This window comes from Ruditapes philippinarum, unplaced genomic scaffold, assembly GCF_026571515.1.
Source record: "Ruditapes philippinarum isolate M1 unplaced genomic scaffold, ASM2657151v2 ctg4317_1_1_1_1, whole genome shotgun sequence".
NCBI lineage: Eukaryota > Metazoa > Mollusca > Bivalvia > Venerida > Veneridae > Ruditapes > Ruditapes philippinarum.
In genome coordinates, this window is record NW_026863078.1 from 16,109 (window position 1) to 40,367 (window position 24,259).

General features: G+C 34.1%; 1 protein-coding gene, 1 long non-coding RNA gene and 1 other non-coding gene across 3 annotated transcripts; all 3 read right to left on the bottom strand.

Annotated features, from left to right (window-relative positions):
- Positions 1-3,824: 3,824 nt before the first annotated feature.
- Positions 3,825-5,479, bottom strand: LOC132721075 (uncharacterized). The gene is made up of 2 exons (XR_009624421.1): positions 5,382-5,479; positions 3,825-4,290 (listed from the first exon to the last, which is right to left on the bottom strand). It is a non-coding gene; the product is annotated as an uncharacterized LOC132721075 (long non-coding RNA).
- A 4,581-nt stretch (positions 5,480-10,060) lies between these two features.
- Positions 10,061-11,719, bottom strand: LOC132721076 (uncharacterized). Its single transcript, XM_060705326.1, has 2 exons — positions 11,564-11,719; positions 10,061-11,054 (listed from the first exon to the last, which is right to left on the bottom strand). The coding sequence occupies exon 2, from the start codon at positions 11,050-11,052 to the stop codon at positions 10,441-10,443; it is 612 nt and encodes a 203-aa protein (XP_060561309.1). The 5' UTR covers positions 11,053-11,054; positions 11,564-11,719; the 3' UTR covers positions 10,061-10,440.
- A 9,197-nt stretch (positions 11,720-20,916) lies between these two features.
- On the bottom strand, positions 20,917-20,989 carry Trnar-ucg (transfer RNA arginine (anticodon UCG)). Its single transcript has one exon. It is a non-coding gene; the product is annotated as a tRNA-Arg (tRNA).
- Positions 20,990-24,259: the final 3,270 nt, after the last annotated feature.

Sequence of the window (24,259 nt, forward strand, 5' to 3'; positions counted from 1 at the left end):
TAGGAAGTTTCTGCTAAAAAAAAATTAGGTCTGACTTGTTTGAAGCACATCATGATTTTGGTTGAATTTTGTTGTTGTAGCTTTTTTTGTTTGCTAAGTATTAAATGTTATGTAGTTAAAAGTAATAATAAGTTAAAAAGGATACTGATTTAAGATGCTATCCACTACCTTGGAAACAAAACTGTCATTGTCTTTGCCCTAATACTTAATCCTGCTTGGAATATGTGTTAAGAGGTACTTGTGGGTAAAGCTGTGAAGAAATTGATACTTGTATAAATCTGGCTTTAGTCCCGACAAAAGGGTTTTAAAAAAAAGAAGAAAATTTAGAAAAATATATGTGTTAACTTGGAATTAAGATAAGTCAGAACATTTCAACATGGGAAAATACAGACTTATTTTCATATTTTGTCTTTGTAAAACAAAAAATGCTCATAAATAAGAATATTTGTGTTACCTTGGGGTTTGAATTGAGTTTATATCTGCATGTATAATAAGTAAGTAAGTAAAGGCTTTATTTATTGAGGCTACACATTTGGTTTCCCAATCTTCCATAATGATAACAGATTGAATAATCTATAAATAAAAAAAGTCCAGATTGACACATTTTTGACATAAGTTTGATGGAATTCACAATTATAGTAGATTTGTATAGTGTTAGATATTGCCTGAATGTTAAATAAAACATTGTTTATTTTTAAAAGATGTATTTTATGTAATTCAATACTCACTTGTTTAATATAATGTATTATTATGTTGAGCAGGTTGTCATCCTTAATACTTTTTGTGTTAACATTCAGAGAACTAGCTGTGATAATAACAGACCACTGTCACCAGTATAGAGTCAGGTCAGCACGAAAACTCATGCACTCTCACCAGGCTGTGCACTGGTGACTGCTTAGATAGGTTTTTTTTTTAAAGCATTTTCATATCATAACTCTATAGATGTAATTGGATGCCTAGTTGGGTTTTTTTAAACATTTTCTTATCATAAGTTCCTTGAAATTAACAATTTATCATTCCAAATTCAAATGCAGGGCAAATCTATACATAAATTTAGCAGTGTGAAAGTTGAGTGCTGACATTTAAAAGTGCCAAGTGACTTAGGTCATTTATTTCAAACCACTTGCCACTCACCGTTGTGGGTTCGAATACCGCAAGGGACTTTCCATTCTTTTATGTGAGGAAGTTATCCAGATAGATTACGGTACATCAGTGGTTCTACTCAGGTGCATGTTTGTGCCTGAAATAATGCACAGAGAGGCACCTGAGGTCTTTCCTCCACAAATGAGGCTGGAAGGTCGCCATATTACCTTTAAAGTGTTGGTGCGACGTAAAACCTTATCAAACATTTTCACCTACATGTACTGAATAAAAATGCCAGCGGTATTGTGCTTGACGTTTTTTTTTCCAGATCATATAACCATTTCACACCAGTTTCTTGTTCATGAATTCTTGTATCTAAGCAAGACAATGAGCTCGACTAATCTCGGAGCTTGACAGTATGGAAAGTGACATAACTCTGTAAAAAAGGGTAATTCAGAGTTATAGAACCTGTGCCTATTGTGTTATATAATCACTGAGGACATGTATGTGAAGTTTCAACGTATTCCTTCAATAATTTTGGAGATACATACGTACTTCTAGATATTTTATCCATGTGTGAGTCTGATTGAGTAAAATAGCTCACCTTATTCTTTGAATAGTTGAGCTAAAAACTGGTACCATATTTACATAAACCCTTTTGTTAAATATAACAAAGCATAAACCTGGTTGCTTGGTACCAATACATGTACATGTACATATTTATTTTGTAAACATTATAATAAGAATAAATTTAATAAAAATGTAAGAGAGAGCAAAAAATATTGTGAGATTAACTTCTAGGTATCTCTCAAACTTTATGTGATTAAGTTTCTTGATATTATTATACCCCCACAAACGAAGTTAAGAGGGGGGGTATATAGGAGTCAGCTTGTCGGTCGGTTGGTCGGTCGGTCATACCCCCACAAACGAAGTTTGGGGGGGGGGGGGGTATATAGGAGTCGGTCGGTCCATATCATGGTTTCCGGACGATAACTAGAGTTTGGAATGAGGTATTATAATCAAACTTGGTATATAGCAACCTTATGTGGAAACTCCGGTTGGTATTGCATTTGGACCCCCTGGGGTCAAGGTCAAGGTCACCGTTACTAAAAATAGAAAAAATGGTTTCCGGACAATAACTAGAGATAGGAATGAGATCTTGTTATCAAACTTGGCCTATAGCAAGCTTATATAAAGACCTGGGTTGGTATAGCATTTGGGCCCCCTGGGGTCAAGGTCAAGGTCACCGTAAGGAAAAATAGAAAAATGGTTTTCTGACTATAACTAGAGTTAGGAATGAGATATTGTAATCTAATTTGGTGTATAGGAAGCTTATATGAAGACCTGGGTTGGTATTGCATTTCGACTCCCTAGGGTTAAAGTGTTACTTAAAATAGAAAAATTGTTTCCAGACAATAGCTAGAGTTAGGAATGAGATATTGTAATCAAACTTGGTATATTATAAGTTTGTGTTTAAATTTTTCTTCAGACTACTTTTTTTTCAAAAAGTCAAAGTTGCTGGTGGGGGTATTAATCACCTTCAGTGATAGGTCTAGTTTTTAATTTTATGTACATGTTTTTTTGAGAAACATAGTGTTGGGATAAATAAAAAAAAATGAAGAATTAAATATATTCAGGGGAAATGTGTGATTTTTTTCTAGTTTTAAGAACGGGACATACATGTACATTCATAATATTGTAATACTTAATTTATTTATCTACATTTTGCTGTTTGAGCGATGCATTTATTTTATGTTGAAATAAAGGCAGGAAACTACAGCTGTATTTTTATCATTTTCAAAAGTTGTGTTGCAACACAACATAAGATCATTGTTCTGTGGTCTAAAGATTTGCTTTCACTTTTTGTGACGCCCACCACATACGGATCACTTCTCCGTCGTCTGTCTGTCCATCTGTCACAAAACTTGTCGGGACTACTCCTCAGAAACTACTTGTGCAATTTTATCTAAACTTTACAATACAGGAATGAATAATACCAAGTCTAGTTGTGCATACCATCAGCATTTCCGGTCCAATGATTTTTGTCAGAGATGTGGCCTTTAATGATTTTTTCCGGACTTCTCATTTATACCACTTGTGCAATTTCAAAGAAACTTAACAGGATTGATTAGTAGCTCAAGAATTTGACTGTGCATATTACACAAGTTTCCCAGTTGAATAACATTTGACTGAGTTATGGCCCTTTAATAAAAACCGTTTTTGCCTTGCAATTGACTATCATGAGGCGACACGTGAATGTTCTTGTTGTAGTTTTGAAAGGATGTCTGAGTTTGCTTGTTCCTCACTCAAGAAAAAGATTTCATGTAAATTTTAAGGATCTATTACTTTGATAGTTAAAAGCCTATCTTTTAAATAAAAAACCTAGTTTCATATGATGGTGGACGAATATATGGATGTTGTGGTTCAGAAAAAATAGTTTGTACATCAAGAATAAATTAATTATTCAAAGGTGGCCCTAAGTATTTTTACAACGTAACATCTTTAAGTTTGTGTAAAACACTATTCATGCATGATTTTTATCATACAAACTTAAAGATGTTGATGAAATATAAAATAAAATTGTTTTTGTCTTCCCGTTAGACTTTGGGACATTAACAGTCACCATACATGTACTAGGGCATCTATACTAGGGCAGCCGAGTAAAGTATCCAAAGATCTATTATAAAATTACGCTTTGCTATTGATATATAAAATAAAAACAATATACTACAATGAATGAATTATTTCACGGAAAGTACAGTTAAAGCCGAAATACTAGAAGATTTCCCATGATTCATCTTTATTTGACCTTCATACGTCATTGGTGCCATAAGGTATTACTAAAAGCAACAACATCAGGTCACAAGTGTTTTTAAAGTTAATTATCAGTATGTCAATTTGTATGTCAAGCACAAAAAAGAGCAATGTGAAATAAGATGCAATAAGTAAACATTCCAATTAATATTGCGCATGTCCTCCATGGTGTCCAAGGTTTCTATGGTTACGACGTGGGATTTCTCCAGCTTTTGCCATGAATCTTTGATGTATTGAGTGTAACCGTGACTCGGTATCTGAACCACCGGCGTCATTTCCTCTGTGATTTTCTGTGGGTTTAGGTGTCGTCTGCGCTTTTGGAACTTCTTCCTGCGCCCTCGAAATTGTGAGTATGACCATCACCGCAACAACCAACGTAAGTTTGTTCATTTTCTGATATTACATGTACGAGTATAAGTCATTATGTACAACTGTTTCAAAAATGTTAGTTTATAAATAATTTATTGTATGTTTCCATTTATATGATGTAATTATATAAAGACTAAAGTAACAAAAGAACTTGACAACGAGTTATAACATTAGCTAACGCGCCTCTTCCATATTGATGCGTTTGCTAAATAAGTAAAGTTTAAGATATGGGAAGTTGTCGTAAAAATGAATAACTGTCAATGCATAACTTAACATATTTTTTTTATATTTTTATGTTTTCAACCCTCAAAAGTAGAAAGGGAAATGATGTAGTAACAAATAATTTTCTTTTCACGTTTTTTTTCGAAAAATCAATTATCTGTACATAGAAAATAAAATGTCATTGCAGAATACCAGCTGGTTGCAAAATCTGTAGAATGAGTGATCCATCGGAAGCATAAATCACAACAAAATTACATGAAAAATGCCGACTCGGTTTGATTGAGTCTGTACATGACGGATAATGAAAAATTGCAACATCCCTCACGCACCCTAGCACCGGCTTGGGCGATGCTCAATCTTCAACGCGTTTAAGTGCTGGACTCAATGATTCCGAAGGACCTGACAAACATTGAAGTTCAATATAACAACACCTCCATTAACGCAGGCAGTGATGACGACTATACCAGTTGCTATTTATTGCATCCTGACATTCTTAACCTATCAAAAACTTATCGCGTATTCAATATTAGCATTTTGATCTTAAAATATTTAAAATTGGTTATCAATAAATTTGTTAAGAAACGAAGAACTAGTCGATGTAATACTGAAAAGAAAAAAAATGCCTAAAATTTTCATTGGAAACACGAACAACTATCAAAGGGCACGGTAATGTTTATATCAGATTTATCAGAAATAAATATGTCAATTGAATTTGATAATACGACATACGTGTTCACATATATTAAAGTCGTAAAAATAAAAACGGAATTTTTATTTATTTAAGGTAGAAATAAGAAACAGAGATACTTATCATGAAATATTTGCCTGCGAGTAAAAGACAAAATAGTAAAAGTGATCTTCGACAGACAAAATAAGAAAAGTATAAAACTTACTATGATTGAGATTATATCACTGTTAATACTGATATACTTGAAATGTTTTTCGTTACTGAATGCAAACTCGGGGAAACCTTTGGAACTTAAACAAAAACTTTGGGACAGTTATAAGATCGATGAAAATTACAGGCAATTTAGCTTATTTTATTGATAAAGTTTCTTCTTTATTTTTAAGTAAATATTTGTTTGCAATCGATTTCTCTGCCACTGCTACTTTTGATAATGGCCGGTGAACTGTTTGTTTCAAAATAAAAAGAAAACCAGCATGATTGAATATTAGCATTTCCGAGTTCAGTTATTTGAGAATCTATTTTTTTTTATTTTTCTATTCCATTCTGTAGTATTTATTTTCTTATGACTGAATATTGAAAATCATTATTCATTTCGTATTCATTTATTGATTCTGCAGTAAATAAACCTGCTTTCAATTGAAATAGAACAAAATTTGTTATATTTTATACTATGTATTACCAAATATAATGTCCACATAAACAATGTTTTTTATCATTTTAACCTTCAGGTCTCGTGTTCACTGATCGTATTTTAATAGAATAATAATATCTTTCATATGTTGCAGTTCAGATAGGAATATCCGTCCAGGAGGGGACCCGCCTATTAGGCGGTATAAACGAGGCTTGCCGTCGTAGGCATAACTCTGACTAGGATTTTGATAAAATTATGCCCCTTTTTTATTTGATTTTCGCCCCACCACATATTTCCTATACCCTTTTAAGGTATTGTTTGGAAATGTAAATATTTGATGGAGGCCATCCATTTTCAAGCAAGTTTTTTTATAAAAGTCGAGCGCCTTGTCTTAAGGACAGCTCTTGTTAATTATTTCGTCGTATAGCACCAGTTGCGCCTGGTCAATGAGTGGGGGAAGAAGTTAAAGATAGATATGGATTTCATTTTTCCATAAAATATTTAATGGGATGGATCAATACATTTGATATTTATTAGCAAAACAACTAGACTTAAAATTTAGATTATTGGAAATGAACATATGTTGCTATCATCTTTTTATCAAATATCATAGTTTAACCTAAACATTAACATATGTTCACTGTTTAAATAAAGACAAAACGAAAATTTATAATGCATATCTGTCGATTTATTTCGAATTCATATACAGATTCTTAGAAGGTAAGTTAAAATCTAAAAAAAAAAGATCATTTTTATTATAATTTGTCCTTTTCATGTAATGGGTCCTTCATATTGACAGAGCGGTATGGTCTGAACTTTTCAATTCATTCAAAAGATACTTCACGGCCCTTCAAGTAACAGTTTTCTTGCCCTTCTTTCTGCCACCTTATTCTCGATTCAGAAGGATATCTGATTGTCTGAAATCGGATTCCTGATCTCTGCGGTGTATGTCATGCGATGAAAGGATATTGCCTGCAAGATTTCTGTTTAGATCAGTGTGGGCGGCAAGATATCTGCGTAGTCGCCTAGAGAATCTTTTGCGATTGACACTGGCCCCGGGAGATCTGCGTCGAAGCGTTTCTTTCAGTTGAATGTCTCTTCTGTTCCTCAAGCCGGCTTCTATTGGTTCTATCAGATTGGACATTTTAGCACTGTTGATTTCCCTTATTTTGCGCTCTTCTGCAATTCCATTTTGATCCTCACGATTTTCTATGGACGCATAGCCACCATCCTCTGCTCTGGTAGTCATGACCACTCCTATTATGACAATAACCAACATTAGCCAGTTCATTTCTGTTAACAAAAAAATACACGCATTTAACTAATTGTGTGTAATTCATTAGAAAAAAAAGGTGAATGTATGGAAAATGGAAACAACCTTCAAAATAAAGATCCAAATATGAGCAGACGATCGTTTCAGTTCTATCAAAGGCTTTACAGAAACTCTGAAATACGATTGAAATTAATTAAGCCCTAGTTTTTTTATACTGCGTTATCTTTTTCGGCGTTATCATTAAATTTAACAACGCTAAATATCGGAAATGGACTTGTCCATCTTTCAATCTTGACTATACCATTCCGATGACTATTTTTAGGGAAAAGTTTGAAATATGTACAGACTGAAAAGCGCACAGTACAGACCGTGATCAGACGGCGCGGTCACGTGGGTAGAAGCAGTTGCCACCAGTAGAGCTAAGAGCTAGTCTTTGGCGATTACATGTAGCTATTTCAATGTAAGTTGTTTTTTATTCAAAGCAAAAATATACTAAGTGAGAATTATTCAAAGCAAGAAAATAATAAGTTAGAATTTTTTTTATATTTCCGCTCAACATGCACGTGGTTGCTGACTCTGACTCGTGCATCGCCAACCTGTGTGTGATTATGTATATGCTTACAGTTTAATGAAGAAAAAACTAAATGTTTGATTATGAGTTATGTGGAAGTCACGCAATTATTATTGCTATACACATACTATACACCAGAAAATTCTGCAAGGAAAAGTTATGTTTACATGTTAAATAATTAAATATGAAAATTACACAAAAACAACATGAACATCTTACCTTTATTTAAGTTGATGAACGCCCTTTGACAAAAACAAATCAACAAATGAATTACACGTTACACGTTCGCGCAGTATTGAGAAACATTGGTATATGTTATAAATCAATTATCAATCGATTTTAATACCACTGCTTATTGATGTTACAACATATGTTTGTTAATAAAAAAATAAATTTAACGTTTAGTTTTCTCTTCTTGAATGTTTTTGTATTGGTGGTGGTGGTAGTGGTGGTGATTGTGATGGAGTTGATGGTTATAGTGTAGTGGTAGTAGTGGTGGTGATGATAGTAGTGGTGGTGGTGGTAGTTGTGGCGGTGTTGATCGTGGAGGTGATGATATTAGTGGTGGTGGTAGTGGTGGTGTTGATAATAGTAGTAGTAGTGAGTGGTGATGGTTGTTGTGGTAGTAGTAGTGAGTGGTGGTGGTGGTGGTGGTGGTAGTAGTAGTACTGAGTGGTGGTGGTGGTAGTATTGAGTGGTGGTGATGGTGGTAGAAGTAGTAGTGAGTGGTGGTGGTAGTAGTAGTAGTAGTGAGTGGTGGTTGTGGTGGTAGTATTGAGTGGTGGTGGTGGTGGTGGTGGTGGTGGTAGTAGAAGTGAGTGGTGGTGGTGGTAGTAGTAGTAGTGAGTGGTGGTGGTGGTAGTAGTGAGTGGTGGTGGTGGTGGTAGTAGTAGTGAGTGGTGGTGGTGGTAGTAGTAGTAGTAGTAGTGAGTGGTGGTGGTGGTGGTAGTAGTAGTAGTGAGTGGTGGTGGTGGTGGAAGTAGTAGTAGTGAGTGGTGGTGGTGGTAGTAGTAGTAGTGAGTGTGGTGGTGGTGGTAGTAGTAGTAGTAGTGAGTGGTGGTGGTGGTAGTAGTAGTGAGTGGTGGTGGTGGTAGTATTGAGGGGTGGTGGTGGTGGTAGTAGTAGTGAGTGTTGTTGTTGGTGGTGGTAGTAGTGAGTGATGGTGGTGGTGGTGGTAGTAGTAGTAGTGAGTGGTGGTGGTAGTAGTAGTGAGTGGTGGTGGTAGTAGTAGTGAGTGGTGGTGGTGGTGGTGGTAGAAGTAGTAGTGAGTGGTTGTGGTGGTAGTAGTAGTGAGTGATGGTGGTGGTGATGGTAGTAGTAGTAGTAGTGAGTGGTGGTGGTGGTAGTAGTAGTAGTAGTAGTGAGTGGTGGTGGTAGTAGCAGTGAGTGGTGGTGGTGGTGGTAGTAGTAGTAGTAGTGAGTGGTGGTGGTGGTAGTAGCAGTGAGTGGTGGTGGTGGTAGTATTGAGTGGTGGTGGTGGTGGTAGTAGTAGTGAGTGGTGGTAGTAGTAGTGAGTGGTGGTGGTGGTGGTAAGTAGTAGTAGTGAGTGGTGGTGGTGGTAGTAGTAGTGAGTGGTGGTGGTGGTGGTAGTAGTAGTGAGTGGTGGTGGTGGTGGTGGTGGTAGTAGTAGTAGTAGTGAGTGGTGGTGGTGGTGGTGGTGGTATTAGTAGTGAGTGGTGGTGGTGGTGGTGGTAGTAGTAGTGAGTGGTGGTGGTGGTAGTAGTGAGTGGTGATGGTTGTTGTGGTAGTGGTGGTGATATAGTTAGAGGTGCTGGTGGGGATCCTTTTATAAGTAAAATGAAGTGGGTTTTTTTTTAGAATATTGACACGAAAAATAACTTATTTACTTACACATTATTTCTGCAAAATAAATTGTGTAAACAAAATTTTGATTGTGCATTTTTTAAGGGAATTTGGGTGAATTCTTTGTTTTGCGAAGTGCCTTTGTTGTTGATTCTTCCTTGGAGTTCAGTAATTGAATAACAAATGTGTAAGAATGGCTTTTATACTTGATCACGAGAATGATATTCACAAGGGATATATTTGCGTCAGTTCTTTGATTTTGCGTACGTGTGAGGGGGTCACAGTATAGGTCATATGGCGACTTTCTAGCTTTATTGGTGGAGGAAGGCCTCATGTGCCCCTCTGTACACTATTTCAGGCACAAACTTATATCTGATCAAACCGTCTTCTTTCGAAGTTTTACCATCTGTTGAAATCATCATTTCCCTTCCGTTTATTGCAATCATTTTGCAAATTATTTGTTTTTGATAACCGGACTCGAACCACTTCGGACGGTACTTACAAGTGCGTTTTTATTTAGACATGAACAGGTGTTAATTTAAATGATTTTACCAAACCTTTTTTTCAAATACATAACATGTACATTGAAATAAGAACAAAACTTCATAATGCTTTGCAGTTTAATTCATTCAAGCTGAACTACATTACAGATATAAGAAGTCCTTTTAGAAACTTATTTGAAACTTATTTGACAAACAAATAAAGGTATTTTATATGTATCATTGAATTCTTTTATAGAAAGTTTATGATCAGAAATTCAAAGTCAGAATAAAGGAGCTCCACTGAGGACCAAATGCCTAAAAATATAAAATTTGAATTTCTTACAACTGTTATGTCAAAAAAACTTCAATTGAGTACTTTAATCTAATCTTAGATTGTTAAGGAATACTAGTAAATATTTAAGTTAATGGCCGTTCTTTCGTCAAATTTATCAAAGGTTTAGGGGTATGTGAGGCCACTGGTCGGTAAAACTGTACATAGTATGTCTAGTATAAACCTTTCTTCCTGTTCTTCTTCTCTGGTCCGGCACGAGCTTCTCGATTCAGTAGATTGTTTGCAGGATTGAAATCGGTCTCCAGAAACCTACTAGCAACCTTTTTCTTTGCTAACCTTTCGTTTCCACGGGCTTCACTATTTAGAAAGGGGTTCGCTTCACCGAAATCGATTTCGTGATCTTTTAGGTGTATGTCACGCGATGCCTTGGAAAGGGCCCTGCCATCACGAGCTTCTCGATTCAGTAGATTGTTTGCAGGATTGAAATCGGTCTCCTCATACCTTCTAGCAACCTTTTTCCTGGCTGCCTTTTTCCTTGCACGAGCTTCTCTATTAAGAAAGGGGTTCGCTTCACCGAAATCGATTTCCTGATCTTTTAGGTGTATGTCATGCGATGCCTTGGAAAGGGCTCTGCCTACAAGATTTTTGCTGTGGTCTGTGTGAGCACCTAAGTATTTTCGCTGTAGCGGAGCGAACCTGTTGGGTTTTATACTCGCTCCGGGAGCTCTACGATTAAGGTTTTCCAGCGATCCTTGAACTCCCTGAGGTGACCCTGATATCGTCAAAACCACCATCAAGGTGACAACGACCGTTAACGAGGTCATATCTGTACAAAAAAATAAGTTATATTGATTAAAATATGTCTTAAATAAATACGTAAATGAGAAAAGTTATATGCTGAAAAAGAGTTAAAGTATACAAACTTGTTACCATTTTTTTAACATAATACCATATTGGTTACACTGTAACATGTTGATAACAAAATGAAACGCTATAACATCTTGGTAACACTCTATCATCTTGGTAAACTATACCATTTTGGTACTTTACTATCTTGGTAACACTTTACCATCTTGGAAACGATTCTTATTATTTATCTTGGTAATTCTTTACCATCTAGGTAACACTATATCTTACCTACCTTATTGTATCACAAATTTCCAGTCAAGAGTTTGACTACCGAATTTATTTAATTCAATATAAAATAGGAAAGAAATGTTGAAATACAATATTCTTGATAAAAAAAATCCATACACGAGTAAAATTAAATAATATATATCAAATGAATCAATCAAAAACTAAAATAATTACAAAAAAGACAAATAAAAAGCTTACTTTCAATACGCAAATAACAAAATTTTAAACTCCGCAATGGCACTGTGTTACTGATGATTATACTTCAGCAACTGAAAATCAAACTACGTATGCCACGTTTTAAAACAATAATTACAATAATTATATTTTCACTGTTTTCATTTATTTCAATCGTATTATAATAGATATTTGATTTTTTTGCGACTGAATTTACACCAACTGTTGTTTAACATAATGACAGATGTGCTTGTTTATGAAGATTTGAGATTTGCCACTAAGTTTTATCATGATAATATATGTAAAAATACAAGGGACTGGTATAATTCAGGTCTGTCTCTCCGCCGAGGGGTCGTGGGTTCGAGATCTTCTTGGGTCATGACCATGTGACCTTATATAACATAGGAGCTGGTTGATCTCGGGACGCAGATGTGAGAGTAGTGTTGGGAATCGAAAGACAAACTCATAATCGATTAATCGGAACAATCGGACAGGCTCTCCGATCAATTAATCGGAATAATCGGACTGAATGTTTTCCAGCATAACTAACTAGAAAAAAGAAATCATTATAACTTTTATTTAATATAAATTAATGTTTTATCTAATTGTCTGTTTAACGTATTACAAAATACAAATTCTTCAGTCAGGACACAGTTTACATACATGTAATGTTGTTTTCATATTCATATTCAGAAAAATCAATGTGTCCCTGTTGCCAGCATTAAATTATTTAATCAAAAATAAAGTTTTTATTTAAGTGCCTATTTCACAATCGAGCTAAAATAAATATGGTCAAACTAAGGAAATTTTGAGATTCAGGGTTCCCATTCCTGTGGGAACTATTCATGGTCATATAAATTATAATAAATAAATAACTGCTATCAATAATTGATAAAATGTATCAATGTGATTAATAAATTAATTTAATATGCATGATCAGGAATAAAAATGTAAGTTACCATTTCACATAAAAATTTTAATTATTTTATTTCATTTTTAATAACAGAATCGCCGTACCATAAATGGTGTCATGGTAAATATAAGTTTAGAAGCCTTTTAAATTTATTATTTAACATTATAAATGTACAGAGTAACGAAGATTGTTACAGTAAAATACAGTATCAGAATCCGATTTTAATTTAAACGGGTGAGGTTCCTTTATTTGCATATCCATTACCACAAAGCTTGCACACAACTTTAGCCTTGTCCAAGTCATCACGGGTAGCGGGTCCTTAAATATTCATCTTGTGGAAACCAAAATGATTCCAGACATTTGATGATGTTTTCGTGAAGATTGAAGAGTATTCAAATTAAATAGCGCAAAGCTAAAAAACTACGAAAAATAACTACCACAAAGGAACAAAAATTAACAATAAGCGACAATCGATTCTGTTCGACCACAATCGATGTCGGCGACATTATCAACATACCGATCTATAATCGGATAGCGGCGACAATCGGACCATCACTATGTGAGAGAGGTTCAAACGAGCGTAAGCTTACGTCACAATCAAGCTCGGGTCGTATTTATAAACTAACATTCATTCTGGGTCATATAGTCCGCCAAAACTAATTAAATACATGTACATATGATACGGTCCGTTTATCTCAGAGTAGAGCGTTGAACTGTGGATCGGGTGACTCTGGTTCGATTCCCAGACGGTGCAGATCACTTTCGTCGTGATTGATCATGAATTCCATTCTATAGTCATCCGCACTGTACCTCTGCTCTGGTATGCACAAAAGTTATCAGTTTCTCGCGTAGGTGAGGGCAACTAGTACTGGTTAACTGATAGACAGCCTGTCCTGGAACGATGCGATGGCTGAACTGTGCTCTGGTGAATTAAAAGTACCTTACTGCAACAATACAACCATAAAAATACAAACGAATACAAACCGCACCAAAGCATAGATATTGTATCATTATTAAAAATTATATGTTTTACATAGATTTAATATAGCCTTCAACTGGCATCCTGTTTCACGTGGAATTTGTTTCTCACAGGTATTTGACTTGGAAATTCTAGGGATAAAGCTCGTTATTGACGACACCAATATCGCTGTAGGTCTTAAGTCAAAAGCACAGAGGCTTCCTTGGGTCGTCTTGTGGTTAAGATCTCTGATTTCGAACCACTGACCTCTAGCCGCTTTTGAATCGAATCCCACCAGGGACTTTGGTTTCTTTCATGTGAGGAAGTTTGCAGAAGGTCCGTGGCGCTACTCGCTTAAATAACCTGAAATAAATAATGCAGGAAGGAGCACCTGAGGTCTTTCTCTCCCACTAAAGCCGGAAAGCTCCCATATATCCTAAATATGCCAAAAGTGAGAAAAGGTTATGCTTGTATCAAATTCAAAAATCAACAAGAGTGAATGCTGGTTATACAAATTATACATTGTAGCAGTGTTATCTTAAATTACACCCCTTACCGCTGGTGGGTTCGAATTCCGTCAGGGACTTTGAATTCTTTCATGTGAGGAAGCTATCCAGCTAGCTTACGGAACGTCGGTGGTTCTACTCAGATGCCCGTTCGTGCCTGAAATAATTCACGGAAGGGAACCTGAGGTCTTCCTCCACCAGTAAAGCTGGAACGTCGCCAAATGACCTATACTGTGTCGGTGTGACGTAAATCCAATCAAAACATATATAACACGTGTCACTTGACCCTAAAAATCCACGGTATTCTTAAACGCCATGTTTTGCATTGGACAACCGTTATCTAATCTACGCATAGAAATCCCCCATGAATTTCTTTGGGAACTCCTTTTCGAGGAAATCACTTAAATACGATCTCGTATGAATTCGACAGTTTCCGCCATTTCTGAAACTTGGTTTTTATTGTTGACCATTGTCGCATTGAAGAAATATGTCGAATTTACACGCGTTTTAAGTAGGAAGTTTTTCTGAGACAGATAGATAGTTTAGATAGACTAGATTAAAAAAAATAATTGTTAACGGCCGGACGCATGCATTCGGCACACATCGACGATTACCGATATTGCATTAAAACTTATCCAAAGATTGATGGAAAGGGCCGAATTTTGTGCGACTGCAGACGAAATGACTCATCATAACTAGCATGCCGGGAAAAACAACAGAACGCATTTAATCTTTTTTATATCTTATGATTTATTAAGGCAATAATACAGCTTTTTATATTGCTGAGGATCTTCTTACATTTACAAAATAATTTGTTGAAATTTGTTTTTAAGTTCATTTTTAGAATTAACGTGTTCAAGAAAAAAAATGTTGCGATGAGTCTGCTGAAAAGATTATTTTGTTTCTACTGGGATCTCCTTTTTCTGAAAGAGCGTATGCTCCCATCCTTGTTGGTAATTCGAACTCGCATCCTACCGGATTTAGAAAAGCTTCGTTTGACTATTGGTCTGATTGCATCTCTTTTCGTTCGCTCTGCATTGAGTATTTCCATCGGCGCTTCTACCAAATCAAGAGATGATCTTAAAATTTGCCTTCTGTCCCGAGCTTCTCCATTGACTCGCACGTGCGCGTCTGTCATCGACCTTTCAATTCCATTCTGTTTTTCTAGATATTTTTTCAAACTTGAAAATTTTCGCTCTCTTCTTATCTGAGTGTTCTTCATATGTGCTACATCTCGGACACGTTCGTGACCGGCAATGGCAGAGTCGAACCTGCTTCCCTCGTCCTGAAGGTTCGAGGGTAGAGGTAAGCTGGCGCAGAACACGTCGCTTAGCAAAACAACTATTATACAAGCTAGAAACGCCCTCATCTGTGGGAAAAAAATAAAAATGTTTAAAAAAAACAGTTTTAATAAAAGAATATTATTTAATTACGAAATGGCACAAAGTCTCCAAGAGTCACTTATGTGTAAAATGCAATAATTGACGATAGTCAAAAACCAGTTTTAATAAATGAATAAATTGTCTTTACGAAATGTGCGCAGTCTCCAAGAATCACTTTTGTACTAAATGTAATAATTGCACAGAAATAAAATCTAACATTACACACAAATATTTTTTCTGTTCTTTTTATCGTCTTCTCAATGAAAACACATAAAAAAAAGTTTATAAATTCCTTTAATAAAAGATTATAAAATATATAAAAAAAAATATACATTTCTCGAAACTACTTAACACTTTTCACTTTTATTCAAAATAGAGTGAAATCAAATAAGTTATAATGATATCATAACGTGAATAGAAATATAATGACATACATTTTTGAAGAAAATGTTTTGAAAGATAACTGAAAAAATAACCTTACCTCAAACAATATCCAAATTGTATTTAACAAAATATTCTATCTTTCCGAAAGCTTTAATTGTCTATATATGAAAATATATAAAATATTATTATTTGCCAGCTACCTAAGGCCAATTATAAAAAATGTTAGTGTTTTAGTAACTTGTAAAATGCTATGAACGAATGCCTCAAAAACGAATAAATTTTTACTTCCTTAGAAATGGCAAACGTGAGTTTTATAATATCTTAAAAATGGTATTGGAGCATGTTAGATGCTAGTTACCAAAAAAGGTAGCTATAAATGAGAAATAATTTGTCACAAAAGTAACAAAATTTTAACAAAGTATTATTTTGATTTCCATACAAAATACTAAATCACTATAATTGTAAAAATAATTGCCAAAAAAGCAAAAAAAAATTGATGGCTCCGAACTATAAAAGTAAACATAAAATAAAAAGCTTTTAAGAATTAAGAATAAAAGCATTTCTCGGGGATTATGGGTCTTTAATAGTAAACATTTGATTATTTCCTCTTTTTTTATACTTATTGCTTTTAAATTTTTGTTTTCATTCTTGCATCATTCATGACATTTGAAGTCTAGATAATGTTGAATATCCGCATTACTACATATTTTTATATCTTCGATGGTATTTTTTTTTAATTTTCCAGAAAATATTTCTAAAAAGGGGATTGGTGGCCTAGTGGTTAAGCTGTCTGTCTCACAACCCAGGGATTATGGGTTTGAGCCCTACTCGGGTATGTTTTCTCATATTATTATGTTGCCTCATAAAATACCAATACGGACTCAAAATTGATTAACATAAGTTTCAAGAACTTGTTTCGCAATCAAGCTAAAATAAATACGTTTAAACTAATATTCCAGTAAATACAGCCATCAGAACCAAATATGTTCGGCCTCACAAAAAAGTAATTATAAATCCAGCTGGTGTTTAATCATGACACATCAAATCAACTGTCAAGAAAATTATTAACTTATAACTATCCAACTGGTTACAGTAAAACCTAGCTTGTGATAGCCACGCATTCATGAGTTTGTCCGCATAACAACTTTGCGTTGGTTGGTCTTGGTCTGCACTGGTCTCATGGGTAGTTCTAGGCAGTTTAATTGAAAAAGACAACAGAAATTCTCAATAAACACTTTAATTAGCTCCCGTTTGAAAATCGGCATAGATCTATATATATATCAAAATATATGTATCAAAATTTGCAGAAACTGCTGTTTTGATGAATCTGCTGATAGTGCATGTCACTGATATCCGTGTGAGTCGTTTATCGTAATAGGGTGATCATTTAGTTGATGTACAAGACAATATAATTATAAGCAGACGACATTCCGGACCAGCGACAAAAAATACGACAATATCTTTCTGAGCGGCTTGTTACATGGATCTTTCTTGTGGTGATATAATGAACTAGTAGTTTAAAAAAAAAACATGGACATTCTTAAAGTTCATTTTTTGTCCTTTGTAAGTTTTTGCTCTGTAAAATAAATTTGATTGAAGGGACACAACCTTTATCAGACAAAATATATTTCAATGCGAGTTTATCTCCCTTGCAATTTTAAGTAGCGACGATACATCTTTATGTTTAATTATATAGTCTTACCAGTTTTAAACATATATTTGTCGATGTTTTGCGAACTTTTTTTTTATGAATCCAAAATTTTAGAAATTATATTGAATAGAAATCCAACAAAATGTATAAAAAATAAGAATAAATTGAAAGATACGTATATGTATAAAAATAGAAAAAAGTCATATAATACAAATTGATACCCTTTAAAAAGAATAACGAAAGTGATGCATGTCTCTTATTCCTAAGAATAAACCATAAATAAACATAAATAAATTAGTTTCCCCTTCTTCTGTTTTAATTTAATTTACATTATTATTTATTTCATATTATTTTTATTTTACTTGTTTATTTTATTTATTTATTTTTTAAATTAGCAGTTGCCCCTTACAGGGACTGCCCTGGCTCTTTGGCACGTCCGTTGTAAAGCAACAATACATACGCGGGTTTTAAGTATCGTCCATAAGACCATGAATATAGTTAATGTTGAAGCGGGTGATCGAATCTGTGACCCCTTAATTTCTAAACCAGCGCAAAATACATATAACTTTTGATCCGTTTGGTTTGTTTGTTATTGGTATCATGTGTGAATAACCTTGATTGTTTAGTAAATACCATCAAAGTAATCGATAAAAAAAGGTGATAACAGTGACGATCAAGAATGCATTGTGTAAAGATTAACTTTCTCAACTAGCACTTTATCAAAGAGACCGCGCCAGACTAGCTGTCTAAACCAAAACAAACGTGGTTTGGCGTCAACACCAATGTTGTTGATATATTACAAGAAAAAAAGTTGATTGCATAAACTACTTTTTCTCTCTTTTTTGTATATATATTATGTTTAAAACAAAAATGCGAAGTGTATTATAATAATAATAATAAAAATAATCTCTTTTTTGATATTACAATTTGAAAGACTTCCCTTTAACTGTTGTGTTTTGGCTGAATTTACAGGAGAGTAGTCCGGCAAGACACCAGTGACAATACGGAAAATATGTTTTACTGTAGTTATATATTGTTTCAGTGATAATACGGAAAATGAAAAATACGCATTTTATTTCATCAATATTTCTCAATGTTTCTTTTATAAGTATATAATAAAATATCTTATTATAATATTTTTTATCATTTTTATATTATTTACATATCGTTTTCTGGCTTTTGCAAACATTCTTAAGTCTTTAAGTCAAATTTAAATTTTCTTACAGAAACTATATTGTCATCCTGTCCGCAGAGCTAGATGTAACATAAGTCTCTGACCCGTCCGAAGACACCATTTCGATGAAATTCGGCATTATCTTTTTATTATATCAAATGTACATTCTATAAATTGTCGTATTCGACCATTTCTTCAATTCTTTAATTGTCGTATTCTATTTAACGTCGTGCACCGGTTTCACATGTCTGTCCCATGTGTTGGCGTCACCTCAAAACAGTGTCGCCTGCAAAGCAAAAAGTGTCAGTTGTCACAAACGCACGTGCAGACGATGGCGGTAAAAGTGGTATTGGTAATTTGAATTAGCCATCCTAGCGTTTTTGTTTCTTTTCCAGTAAATCTTGAAATAAAAAATAAAGTGGACTTAATGCTTGGATTAAAAGAAGTCCTGGAAATAAAATAACAATACAGTAAAGGTAAACATTTTTTTCGACACATTTTAGTTTTGATATATAAGATAGTTTTTAGATGGCAAAAAAGAGGCCTAAACTTGTCCGTCTACCGGAAAAAAGTGACAATATGGTATAAACTAAAGTTTAATCTACATTCGTTTTTATTTCTGTTCGCTAGAGCGTTCGTTTGTTAGTCTGTTCGTTCATTAGTTCAAAGCATTTTATTTCATTTTGTTCCATTTCGTTCGTGCGTTCATTCATCCGTTCGTATGTCCGTCCGTCTGTCTTGATATCGAAAATCGGATAATAAATGTTTATTAATGACATAGTACCAGTTGTGACAGTCCTAAAGTTATACGTATGTGTTCATTTGTAACAATATAAGATCCAGGTGGCCCAAGGTCAATTATGGTTTAGAATTGGTTAGGCCTGTAGCTCGGCCTTAAAACGAGCCATCTCGGTCCCTGTACAAATTCAGCACCCGGCATGAGTTCCTCTGTATCATTTTCTTATTTTAAGACCACAGTGACAGACATTCCTGTATCTCTGATGACGCTGCTCTTATCATGTCAATGTGCGGTCGTCTGCGGCCTGAACACTAATTAGGAGGCTAATCCAAGATACAAATACCTGAATACCCCCATTATATCACCATTTATTACCATTATACATGGTTTATTATCAACTAACATTTGTCTATGGATTTGATAAGCGGAGATAATTAAACAAGTGGTATGGGAGATTATTACAATTGTTATGACCATGACAAGTATGTTGGTCAACAAAGGTAGCATATGGTCAAGTTTGACCAAGTATCGTATAAATTCCAACAACAGCAGGGTATGTACCGCAACATCGGGTACAATAAAGTTACAGAGCTATCTGTGATAATAAAAGTATCTGATAAAGTTATGGTGCGCTATTTAATAGATATTTCACGATTTTTACAATATTTAGGTCTCTAAGTTTTGACAAAATATGAAAATCAGCAAGTAAATGGGAAACGGACATAGCTCTCTCGGACAAAAGCCCAGCCGCCCAAGTAAACAGGTGATCAAGGCGGATTGTCACATTCATTATAGCCCAAATATTAATAAAGGTTTTTATCCGCTTTGAATTAATAGAAGTTTTTTATCCTCGTTTAATATCATTATTGTATTGGAAATGACCTCAAAATGGCGATAATGTAAAGATCAAGTTACAATAAATAGCAGATAAATTAAACTCAAGTGAAAATTTTGTGCCTTGAAAAAGAGGCTACTTCTATATACATGTATAGTGTTCCGCTGGTCAAATTTGAATGTATGTTTATTAGTATTTTATTTGTAAATTACTTAAACTTGCGATTTTGAAATCATTCAAATATGCAAAATGCTACTGCTGTTGTAAATCTGATAAATTTATGTATTTAAGGGACTCCACTGAGGGTTTTGTTACATATTGGGACTATGAGACTGGAAATAATTTATTTAAAGATAAAAATTCTATTCGATGACTTAAGTCTCTGTGCAAAATTTCAGATCATTCGCTCACTCTGTTGTTTTATTTTTCTTTTCAGAATGACTATTTATATTTTAAGAAATGACCAAAAATTGAAAAGCGTTACAAATCGAGCTAATAAAATAGTACAAAAATGCGATATTGAATTTTTCTCTGACTATATTGTTCCATTATCTTTTGAATATCATTTTGTTTTAGGTTCCCCCAGCTGATCTATGTAAGAAATTCAAGTTTTGTGTTTTTAGGGTTGCGAACCTCAGTGGAGTTCCTTTAAAATTATTTCTGATATTAGAAGAAATTGTTGAATTGCTTTAGATATCACAACAAACAAACGTAACCAACAATATTCATAATTAACAATTTAAAGTACAATATATTGATATTTAATGCTGAAATATAGTATTTATATGACTTCTAGAATGTAACACACTGTCTGAAAAAAATAACTAAAAAAGTACGACCACGACGAGACTCGAACTCGCAATCTTCTGATTCGAAGTCAGACGCCTTATCCATTAGGCCACGCGGCCGGTTGAAAATTATGAGTCATATTTACGAGAGTATATAAAATACGATATTTATCGATAAACATATACTGCGCGATTATTGGTTACTATATAAATGTCTGTATGTATACTTATCAGTATAATTATAGTTTTATTATAGTGACACATGTACTTATAGTAACTAAAAAGTAACTAGATAAACCTATTGGGTTTATAAGTCAGATTTAAATTAAGAGTATTTTATGATGTATAGATGTATACTGTATATCATATACATTTTTGTATGTCTCTGCGTATATTATAAAAAGAAAATTATATTGTCAATTTTTTATAACATTCATATTTAATTATAAAAATTATGATATAAAAAATTGCCAAAAAAATATGTATTTATAAGACTACCGCGTATACATGTGTATTATGAAGCTTCAGACAATTGTTACGGTACCCTGGGCCCAATTAACACGCCGGGCAGTGCCTGCATGGGGGTAGGAGAGGGGCGAAGGAATTGAGTGTTGTTTTTAACCTTCCATAAGCCCCGCTATATTTTGGATGGAGGGCCCAACTGGTGCATTACGGAGTCTTTACTTGCACCAATGTACTTAAAATTCCCTGTCGTACTTAATTCATGCGTTTTATATGACAAGTTTAACCATTAAAGTTTTGTACTGTAATTTCTCCACAAAAAAGAACATTTTAATTAAGCTAAAAAGTTAAGAAGAAAAAAATGCAAACGAAAATGTCATTGAGATTTTCGTACAACATGTCCTATGAACAAAAAACAAACAAACCAAAAGACATTAAGACAGTGCAAGTTCATCTCGGTTTTTTGGTTTTTATAATAAATAATTACTATAGTGACAATGTCATTTGTCATTCTGCGTCCAGCATAAATAATTTGACAGTTAATTTTTCACTGAAACATGTTGCGGCAGCTTTTCGCTACCGAGAGGCATATAAGAGGGTTATAAATTATATATCAGTGGTATAACAATCTATAATGACGTTCATTGGAATGATTTAGGTTTTACAACAATTTGAAACGCATTTAAAACAATATTGAACGTATTAATGATTTTGGGGTTGGATATTCTTAGTTAAAGAGTACATGGTCACATGCGCAAGCTAAATAGTAAGGACTTTTGTTCGAGGTAGTCATATGACTTTAATTATATGGTGTGTTATTTTCAAACAAAAAGACACTAATAAGAAATTATAGGTTATTTGAAACGGAATGATTGTAAATGCTGCCTGGCCAATTTTATGAAAAAAAACTATGCCAATCAGTGTAGGCAGTCTACAGAAAGGGCTAGGATAGTTTTGGAAACACAATATTGCGCTCCACGTTCACCTGGGGGTTTTTTAGAGTCTTATCGAGGGTTAAGACGACATACGGGGTGAACGGACAGGGACGGACAAGGGCCAATCTTTGACACTGTACGCCCTCTCCCGAGTAGTTTGGTTTTTAAGCACACTGCTTAGCCTAGACGTTACCGACATAAATTCTTAATGAATATAAAAATGTATGGTGTGGGTTTTTTACATAACTTTCCCATACCCCCTCATTAAGACAGTTTTGATAATGTCATTGCAGTTATCTGGTGTATTGGTGGTCCAATTTAATCAAAGGCCTATTTGTTCTTTATTGACATAAAGGCTCAGATAGCGTCGTGTATTTTTAGCAATCAGTTCGTTTATCAGCTTATAAAATCTATTAGCTAAGGTTATCTCAAAATATTTATTTCTCTTCTTTAATAAATGAATAGGTAAACACAGTTTATAATAGGGGGGATTTAGTGAATAGATAGGAAGAAATCTCGGAAGCTATCGAATGTCATTCAAAATGGATCAAACTTGAACCTAGGCTTGGTAATCTCTAAGAACATGTTCCCAACATGACCTTGTTGAGGATAAATTTTCTTGATTTATAGCATTAATTAAAAATAGGGAACATGCAGTATGGGCCAGGGTTGTGATTTAAGTTCGTTGGGAAATACTGAGAAAGAAGCTAGATTTAATCTGCTTTACTAATATGTTTAACTAACTATATAAGGACATGTATTTCAGAAAGCTGCGAAAACACGCTCTTTCTGCAGAAAAGATTGTCATATGAATAAAATAATAATTTGAAAAACAACATGAACCTCTTTTGATATTTGAGTTAGCTTATGGAAGGGAGACGGTTCTACCTTATTACTTACATCGCACCTGTTCCGAAATAATGCACGTAGTCAAAAATAATGAAATTGTAGTCTGAAATAATGCACGTAGTCTGAAATAATGCACGTAGTCTGAAATGATGATCGTATTCTGAAATAATTCACGTAGTCTGAAATAATTCACGTGTTCTGAAATAATGCACATAATCTGAAATAATGGACATGGTTAGAAATATTGCACGTAGTCAGAACCAATGCACGTAGTCCGAAATAATGTACATGGTAAGAAATAATGCATGTAGTCAGAAATAATTTACGAACACGGATTGACTTCTTGGATTAACCTGCTATATTTATGACCTTTACATTGCCGACACGACCTACAGCTAGTTTACTATATAAGCCAACTTATAAATAGTCAACAAAAAAGAATATCGTACTTTTTTTAAAGGGACTGTTTTAAGTTTACAAAGAAACTTTAAAAACATCAGTTGTTTCAATAAGCTGCATATTATAACCCATTTTCTGCATGTTGTCCCCAATGCCCTTCGTTAATTGTAAAGGGAAAAATCGAACATTTTCTGCCCAGATGAAAAAAAGAAGAAAAATAAAAGAAACGAAATTTATTTGACAAGACTATGCTTGAGACATTTTATTTAACTATAACAATGTGTTTGAATTATTATACAACCGCCCAATTCATTTTTTATTCCAAAATACCAGATTAACATTATACCAACACCATATATTATGTAAACACCCCCGCACGGGTACACAATTTTGTGCGCTTTTCTTTATTCACATGTTATGAAAGCAGGAGAAAAAAGTTTGTAAATTGTCAATGATTTGTCAGTCATTATCTGTAATAGTCATTCATAATATCTTCAATTTCTTCTTAAAATATAAATATGATACGATAAATACCATTAAAGTGCATTTTAGTAATTTTCTCGATCTACGTTTTCATTGGTCGAATGGATTTATAACTCCGCCCACAAGAGATACGAAGTGTAACATTAATTTCACTAACACTGACACAATCCAAGTTTCGGAGGTTATATTTTCGTTTCTAATGTTATATTTATAATTTTAATTTATGATATCATATAAGATTGATTATAGATATTTTGGAAAT

Excerpts from the sequence above, each read along its gene's own strand:
- LOC132721076 (XM_060705326.1), bottom strand. The coding sequence starts at position 11,052 with ATGACCTCGTTAACGGTCGTTGTCACCTTGATGGTGGTTTTGACGATA.